At 43.3% G+C, this 9,418-nt stretch overlaps 1 protein-coding gene across 3 annotated transcripts in view; it reads right to left on the reverse strand.

Annotated features, from left to right (window-relative positions):
* The window catches only part of SCNN1G (sodium channel epithelial 1 subunit gamma), a 29,343-nt gene extending 20,529 nt beyond the window's left edge, over nucleotides 1-8,814 (reverse strand). The window contains exons 1-2 of one of the 3 annotated variants that reach the window (XM_063934655.1): nucleotides 8,507-8,814; nucleotides 4,767-5,096 (exon numbers count right to left, since the gene is read on the reverse strand). In XM_063934655.1, the coding sequence (XP_063790725.1) occupies nucleotides 4,767-5,089 (323 nt within the window). In that variant the 5' untranslated portion in view covers nucleotides 5,090-5,096; nucleotides 8,507-8,814. The other 2 variants (XM_063934654.1, XM_063934656.1) reach the window with 2 other exon arrangements.
* Nucleotides 8,815-9,418: the final 604 nt, after the last annotated feature.

Raw genomic sequence — 9,418 nt, forward strand, 5'->3', positions numbered from 1 at the left:
TTCATATGTTGACCTTTTGCCCATGTTGACCATATGGGGTCAATCTAATGACTGTAGACCTACTGAATGTAGCTCTTTTATACCACACCCGCTCATTACGTGTCCTATGTCTGCGAGCCAGATAAGGATCAATACTTTAGTTACTTGCTTTGTGTCTGGGAATCAGTAAGAGAAGGTGACAGCTTATTGCATTACTTCCGTTCTGGATGGTTATGAGGCTTATACATACATACATACATACATGTGACTATGTGCATTAAGGTACATTATATCCAGCTGCAGTCACTGCAGTTTGAAAATAAGAGAGTTTAAATATAAAAGGATCCCCTCAATCATGTGTAGGACTAGGCCTACAGAGCCATCTTAGCCATGCAGAGATTTCTACCACCTGGAAAACGGGATATTGTTAGAACACCGCCAGACGTGATCCCGACGGTCAAAATACAAATGCTGGAATCCTGAATGACGGCATAAGGTTGGGGTCAAAATACTGATGGAGCTCGGAATCCCGACGTTGAAATACCGATCGTTCTGTCAGCGTGGCGCACTTGCGTCCCGACGTTTTAGGTTTAGGCACTAGTAGGGGGATAAGGGATAGAGTGCAGCGGGGGGAAGGTCATGGTTAGGTACCGAGGGGAGAGGGGGGGGAGGTTAGGGTTAGGAACTTGGAAGGAAAGGTTAGGGTTAGGCAGCAGGTGATGGAGGATTATGGTTAGGCACCACCGGGGAGTGTTAGGGTTAGGCACCCACAAGGGAGGGTTAGGGTACTTTTGGGGGGGCTGTCGGGATTCTGACCGCCAACATTCCGTCCATCGGGATATCATACTGAATCCGGAAAAACATGAGATTGACATTTACATCTGATTGGATGCGTTTTGCCAATGTGCATGTAATTGGGAATGGGCAATACTATGTGCACAAATACAGTGTTAAGGACTAAATTGAGAAAACGTATACCTGAAAAGCAGTCCAGATAGCTCCTTATTGCCATGAATTATTGAAGATCCACATTTTTAAATCAATACTCTGAATATTACCAATGTGCTAACTATAGTAATCAGTAGATAGATCTGAATACATCTCAGGGCTATGTACAACGATCAGCTCATGAGCCTCCCGTGAGTACGAGCAGGGCCGTTTCTTTCTAGCCAGTTTGGCTCCCAGTGCGAGATTTAAAAATGCGCCCCCCCCCCCCCCCCATAGATATAAAGAGGAAAAGTGTGCGCTCCCGGCAAGGGGGCGTGACCTCGTCAAAATGGGCGTGGCTTTGTTAAGATGGGCGTGGCCCCATCTGATCTCATCATCACGGCCACCACAGGATAAAAAAAAAAAAAAAGTCCTCATTTTACACATTACAGCAGGCAAGTGTCCCCATTTTACACAGCACGTTAGGCAAGTGTCCCCATTTTACACAGTACGCTGGCAAGTGTCCCCATTTTACACATTGCGGCAGGCACGTGCCCCCATTTTACACATTGTGGCAGGAAAGTGTCCCCATTTTACACATTGCGGCAGGCACGTGCCCCCATTTTACACATTGCGGCAGGAAAGTGTCCCCATTTTACACATTGCGGCAGGCACGTGCCCCCATTTTACACAGTACAACAGGCAAGTGTCCCCATTTTACACATTGCAGCAGGGACGTGCCCCCATTTTACACAGTACGGCAGGAAAGTGTCCCCATTTTACACATTGCGGCAGGAAAGTGTCCCCATTTTACACATTGCGGCAGGAAAGTGTCCCCATTTTACACATTGCGGCAGGCACAGGTCCCCATTTTACACAGTACGGCAGGAAAGTGTCCCCATTTTACACATTGCGGCAGGCACGTGCCCCCATTTTACACAGCATGGCAGGCAAGTGACCCCATTTTACACATTGCGGCAGGCACGTGTCCCCATTTTACACATTCCGGCAGACAGGTGTCCCCAGTTTACATAGTACGGCAGGTGGTGGTGGGGGGGGAAGGGAGAGAGAGAGGGAGAGGGGCTGACTTACATTTGAAGCGGTTCTTCTCGCTCTTCAGCCGCCTCTCCCTCGTCTGCGCAGCGCTGGCCGGCTTGGCTCCCCCTTCTCCCTCCTCCCGAGTGCCCAGCTCGGGGGGCGGGGTTTCGCGGAATGACGCGATTGCGTCGTGACGTCACGACACAAACGCGTCATTCCGCGAAACCCCGCCCCCTGAGCTGGGCACTCGGGAGGAGAGGGGAGGGGGGTTTGAAAGTGCTCAGGAAGTGCCACGGCGGGTGCCCCGTGCGGTTGCACGGCTCGCCCGCCGCAAGAAACGGCACTGAGTACGAGAAATGATAGAGCCCTATAAATTGTTTTAAATTGGCCGCTGGTTTTTATGTAATTCCAAGACGTATACCATTGCTAAGACCACCCCCAGACCCGCACTGAGGCCAATGTCATCACGCCCTGCAGCAATCACTGGGACTGCCGTTATGTCATTACAGTGGGCTTTTATTAGCATGGAGACACCTCATTAACAGCTCTAGGGGCCCATTTGCCATTCTATATTTGCGATTATATCCCGAAAACACCCGTTATTGGAGGTTAGCAGCAAATATTATGTATCCCCCAAATGTAAGAAGGAGGGACCGCATCAGGTATTGGTACCAGCCGCCACCAGCCGCAACCCCCATAGGTTTCTATGGGGAATGCGAGGCTACCTGATTTACTAATATCTGGAATGCAATGCATTCCCGATATTGGTCTCCGCAGCTACCGCCATCTGAAGACGGCAGTAGCCCATTGTAGCCTATATGCTACAGATCGCATTGCCGGCCGGGGAGAGGGTGCCCCCAACATCAATATGTCATAATTGAGGCTGAACGGAGATAGATTTAGGTGAAAAAAAGAAAACATTTATTTTACAGAGAGGGGCAGTAGGAGGTAGACATTTAATGTGTCCATTACACACAGTGCTCTTCCCTGCGCACTATTGCGTATCAGGCAGCACTGCTGGGGGCATATAATGTGTATCTGACAGCACTGCTGGGGGCATATAATGCGTATCTGGCAGCACTGCTGGGGGCATATAATGCGTATCTGGCAGCACTGCTGGGGGCATATAATGCGTATCTGGCAGCACTGCTGAGGGCATATAATGCGTATCTGGCAGCAGTGCTGAGGGCATATAATGTGTATCTGGGAGCACTGCTGGGGGCATTTGTGTATCTGGCAGCACACTCTCTAGGCTTGTACTGATGTCTGCCACCAGCCTTTTATAACCACTGACATACAATTAAGCCATCGCAGTCTGCTCTATATTTGGTACTTTAATACATTACGCAATAAGTATTTGGGGCCGATATTTAAAATAAAACAAAAGATGTATACACAAAACTGTTATGCTGTAATCATCTACGGCAGACTACTGAGAAAGCAAGCCACCTCTCCTAGCACTAAACATACTCTTATGCCTGAGATTAGTTATTGCCAGAGTCACCTACCCCCAGCCTTGAAGGTTTGTCTCCTCCTGTTCCCGTCACCAGGACTCCTTGGTTACGCAAAGGAAAGACCATTTCTATTAGGTGTAGATTTACTAAAGATTCTAAAAAGAGACAAGAGGTGGTGTTGCCCATGGGAACCAATCAGGTTCTAGCTGTCATTCCTCTACTGCATTCTAGAAAAGGAGAGACAGAATCTGATTGGTGGCTATTGGCAACATAGCCACTTGTTCCTTTTAGAAGCTTTAGTAAATTTACCCCCAAGTATCATTGTGCTATTGCTCTGGGAGCCCAAAAGAGGGTAATAACTGTTGGAAATATGTGTGCACAGGCTTGAGGATGTAGCAGAGTCTTTGTACACACCAGTGGATGCCTTAACTATGAACAGCCCATTTACTTAACCAGCAGAGTGTTAAAGCAGGTACAGCCATACTCACTGTTATACACACTGGCAGATGGAGTGGAGCGGAGTGTCACCAGGTAGCGGTGCTGGATTAATCATATGTCTCACTGAAGCTAAAATGGCACCGCACATGCTCAGTAGTATTCTCGGTGGCCATCTTGGTACAGGGATTGAAGTTTCCCTGGAGGAGCAACATGGCGTCTGCGCACTACACTTTCAACAATGCCAATAGAATAGATTACAAATCTAACTACTGGGGGGACCCCAAAAATAGAATTATGGGGGGTCCTGTACCAAAGATTGCACACCTCTGGTTTACTGTACAGAGTCGTATAACATTATAGTCATTACTTCAAAATAAATTGCCAAATCATTATCTTTCTTGGAAAACAATCATACAGAAATAGTATTTTCTAATGTAGCCCAGGTACAACTGCCTTATACCTACTGATAATGCAAAGAGCTAGCAGACACAACCTAATCTTAGTTTACACAGAGGGGTAACATAAAACTATTATCTCTGTTACTGTTAGGAAGTAATGCATAAAAAAAACCAGACAATGTTCTGCAGATTAAACTCACAAACCAAACATACTGTATCACATAAAGGCTTGCTTGGAATAAGATATGTCATCAGATCAGGTGCTGCCTGAAATAGATCAAATAATAAAAGAATAATACCTGCACAATTCATTATAATGGTAAACCATACACTATTTTTATTTTTTTGCTTTAAAAAAAAAAACAAAAAAACCCCAACAACCTTAAATAAGCAGACTATTTGCTTCAGCCTGTGTCTAGAGACTTGCCTTCAGCTGGCAATGAATTATGCCCTATGGGCTTTTTTCAGAACTCTATAACTCGTATAAGAATCACTGAGAATCATATTCCCCCCTGCCCCCCAGTTCTCTTACTTGTAGGGGTTCATGTTGCAGATGGTGATGGCGGGAAAGGTCAGTTTCTGGAAGTTCACTGTGATGGACACACTCACACTATAGTAGGACATAAGTAGCAGGGCGCACTGCCAGAAGACAAGGGCCACTGCCGTTAAGGTGAGTACAATCCAGATCCATCTGCGTAAGCGACCCTTGGACACCACTATCCTACGGCAACCGTGGGTGTTAGTGGTCAGGCAGTACCATTGCATCAATTCATACAGGGTAGGAGCTTGCGGACCCGTCACAGGAAGGGTCTTCTTTAGCTTTTGGGTGAGTTTCTTCTTTGGACCGTTGGACATGATGAATCTGGTAGATGCAAAATACATTTCATTAGGACACTATCTATAGAAATCCCTGCCTGCTCGAGCGACTATAATGTTGAATATAGCTGACCTTTCTGCTTGTGTAATATCTGGCAAGTTTTCAGCCATTCGCTTGCATTGCATTGCTAATCTAGACACAGATGGGTCCATTCAATTAGGAGCAAGTTTGCAGAAGTGAGTTTGTTTCATGAAACTAGCATACTGTACATCACACGAATGTGTGCACCCAAGAAATGTAAGATCCAATTACAAGTGCCTATTTGGTGTACTCGTGGCGAGGTTGCACAACTTTTCTACAAAATGCAACTTGAGAGAAGTGCGTGAAAAAGTAGGAAAGCCATCCTGGACTCCCCAAAAGTGGCAACTGAGATAGCAATAGCAGGACCACACAGGAGGCTGTTAGTGGCCACTATTGGCTGATTTTTGCACCTTAATTTATTAATGTTTGAAAATGATAGCAAGAAAGTTTTCCATTAAATTTTTCAACCATTCATAAAAAGTGTTAAAAAAAAATCATCCACTTCACACCTTTTAAAAAACCTACAGTACTTTCCCTATGGCCACAAACAGCCTTCTATATGGCCTTGCTATCTCATTTGCCACTTTTTTGGCATACAGGGTGGTTCCCCTACTTTTTCATTCACTTTTTTCAAGGTCACATTTTGTAAAAAAAGCCATCATGCAATCTCACCATGTGTCTGCATTTCTAATTTAATCTTTGCATTGCTCGGGTATGCACGTTTCATGAAACAAACTAGCTCCTACTTGAATCAATCCCATAGAGTTTATCTTCGATCATACAACAGAATAAGGGCACAGGTTCCCAAACATGGCCCTCAATGCACCAATAACGGTCCTGGATTTAAGTATATCCACGGCTCAACACAGATGGTTAAATCAAATTGACTGAGAAACTAATTAAGTCACCTGTGGCCAAGCATGGATATACTGGGTACCTCTGTTCTAGAGCAAGCTAGCAGAGGCTGCAAGGCACAAGCCTGGAGATTTACAAGATTGCCTACCTTCCGCTCTGAAAGGTACATAAATTTGTAAAATATATTACTACTATCACTCCGTGAACTAGGCATGCAAAAACAAAATGTAACATCTAATTATGAGCTTTTTTGTTGTTATACAACAGATTCCCACATAAAAAAAAAAAGAGAGTGATTTATGGGTCTATTTACTAAGCCTTGGATGGAGATAAAGTTGCTGGAGATAAAGTACCAGCCAGTCGGCTCCTAACTGTAATTTTTCAAACACAGCCTGTGGCTTAGCAGTTAGGGGCCGATTGGCTGGTACTTTATGTCCACCCAAGGCTTAGTAAATAGTGTGGTCTTCAGTATGCCGGCTGTCGGGATCCCGGCGCACAGTATATCGGCGCCGGAATCCCAATAGCCGGCATACCGACACTTATTCTCCCTCGTGGGGTCCACGACCCCCCCCCTGGAGAGAGAATAAGGGGCTCATTTGCGCTCGCCACACTGTCGGTAAGCCGGCGGTCGGGCTCCCGGCGCCGGTATGCTGGTCGGCGGGAGCCCGACCGCCGGACTACCATACTACACCCTAATAAATAGACCCCTTCCTCTGCATTTCTACTGTAATCAATATGTGTCCTATTATTATATGTTGTATTGGGGAAAGTACTTGCATTGAGCACTATATGCTACTATAACGGCTCTCTGAATAGCATTATTAAATAACCTAGCGACGATGACCATTAGTTTTGAAGCAAAATAATAGAACCGAGTGGTTTTTGTGGAGCAAAATCTCTAACGGACAATACACAACATATGTTTACAACTGTGCAGCCAAATCACAGACACAATAACATGGAAATGAAGAGAGGGTCTCTGACGAGAATACTGAATTTTATAAAATGTAAATTGTGGGACAAGGCTCCTAATAGGTCCATAACTGTCAGATATGCTATAAATTTTGGTTGTAAACCATGTTTCACGGGGTTTAATTGATACACTGAAACTTGAGGTCTGTAATAATAAAAATATATATATATATATATATATATATATATAAATACACATAGTAAAAATCTGATGAAATATCTAGACAAACACTAACTATTCAAAACTTCTAGGGGTAGATTTACTGAAGTGCGGTTTATCACATGTGGAGATGTTGCCCGTAGCAACCAATTGAGCAAATTGCACTTAATGAAAGCTCTGCATGAAATCAGGTTTAAAAACTCTACTTACTAATAAGAAAGAAAATACTGAACATTGACAAGCTAGACAAATATAATAGCTTATAGTTATTTAAATAAATATGGATTCTAAAAACAAAAAATATTTTTAGAGCATGCATTTCATTAACTGGACAAATGCATTAGCCGCAGCTATTGAAACAGCATAAACAAAACTACAACAAAATACAAACCGTAAAATAAAAATGAAAAAAAAAGTAAAAAAAAATCAAATAAATCACCAAAAAACAAGATAACAATTTGAGATAGGATGTAATATGATTAATATACACCCCCTCATTGTAACATAGGGGGGCAAATTGCCCCATTAAGTTTCCGCTGAGCCAATAGAGCTCTCACCTGTTGCAGAGACCTGAAAGTATAACCGGATCTCAATCTCTCTCACAGTACTCATAAAGATTATCCAAATATGAACAGAATGTGCTCGTCTACAATCTACCTGCTAGGTCTGGTCTGAAGCAGTAAGGACTGTATCATTCTAGACTGGATATACTGACAGGTATAGCAGGTTTAACGTATCCTCATTCCTCTTGCTCCAATATTGATGCAGCACCAATGTCACTCTCTATAAATGCAGGCTGTGCTATTCCCAGTAAATGAACGCTAGATTCCTGGTAGCTGGGATGGCAGGAGGGAACATTTGGCAGAACCTGGGATAACCTTAATATTATTCCAACAGATATATGACAAGTCTGAGCAGCACAACTAATTAGTGGCAGGATAGAAATAGGTAGCAATGGATAACACAAGGAACTTCACTGATTTCATTCATCAAGATTGGTTTTCCCTGATCATATTCCATGTGTGACTATCCTCCAGGAGTGACACAGTCTGCTGGGTAACACACTATAGTACATATGGCTTTATCTGAGAAACCTGTTTTTATATCATGATCAAGTGTTCTGTATGCAATGAACTGGAACTCTTGTAATATGCCTATTATTTCTAACACATCTGAAATTAATTGGACCGTAACAGTATTTAATAATTTATCTTGAATAGCTAATAAAATTTTCTTTAATGTGATTTTTAATAGTGTTATATCAAATAGGTCTTGATAATTTCGTGTGTGTGTGTGTGTGTGTGTGTGTGTGTGTATACAAAAACAGGCATGTCATTTTGTTTATTACTTATATGCAATATAGAGAATGAATTGTGTTGAGTCTCACCTGTGCAGTCCCAAAGTGTCAGGTTTATTGATGTTGGTTGATAGAAGACAGGCAAGGAAAGTGTGATATGGTGGTGGCTTCAGGGAATGGTAACTCCAAGCTTGCACCTGTTGGTTGGTTATCTAATCCTTTAGTTATTGGAATTTTCCATTGGCATGCTGCTGATAGCTGTGCATCACTTCTTAGCTACTTTGCTGGGTTCCACAGGTGTTAGCACTGCCTATCTGTCGCTTCCATCTCTGTCTACTGACTGCTATTCTCTTGCTGCCTCAGTAGTACTGAGAAACCTGTATCAACGTCTATGTAAAGTCAATGGTGTATATGCTAAGACCTGCAGTGCCACCTAGTGGCCGATGCATGGAGTGAATATCAGAAGTCTAGCATCTTGGTTGAAATGATTTGTTTTTTATTTTATTAGTATAAATCGTTACTTGTAAATAGAGATGTGAACTGACCCTTGTGTTTTGGTTTTGGATCCTTATTAACTTTGTGTTTTGGTATATTCCAAAACTGCCCTCACGATCTTTGGTTTTGTAGCTGTATTTAAAAAAAATAATTAATAAAAAAAATGCAACAATCACATCATTTGGGGGTGTGGTATGGAAGGTCAACAATGTCTAGGTTGACCACTATTGGTCGACAGTAACTAGGTCAAAAGGGTGTCTAGGCCGACAGGTTCTTTAGGTCGACATGTTCTAGGTCGACAGGTCAAAAGGTCGACATGAGTTATTTTATTTTGGTGTCGTTTTCTTCGTAGAGTGACCGGCAACCCTAATTAGTGCACAGCGTCCCCTTGCATGGCTCGCCATGCTACGGGTAAGGTGCCTTCGCTCCGCTACCGTTTCGCTCGGCACAGATTCCAATTAGTCCACGTGGATCATTAAGTATGAAAAGGTTAAAAAAAAGAAAAAA

This window comes from Pseudophryne corroboree, chromosome 7 (genome assembly GCF_028390025.1).
Source record: "Pseudophryne corroboree isolate aPseCor3 chromosome 7, aPseCor3.hap2, whole genome shotgun sequence".
In the NCBI taxonomy this organism is placed as follows: Eukaryota; Metazoa; Chordata; class Amphibia; order Anura; family Myobatrachidae; genus Pseudophryne; species Pseudophryne corroboree.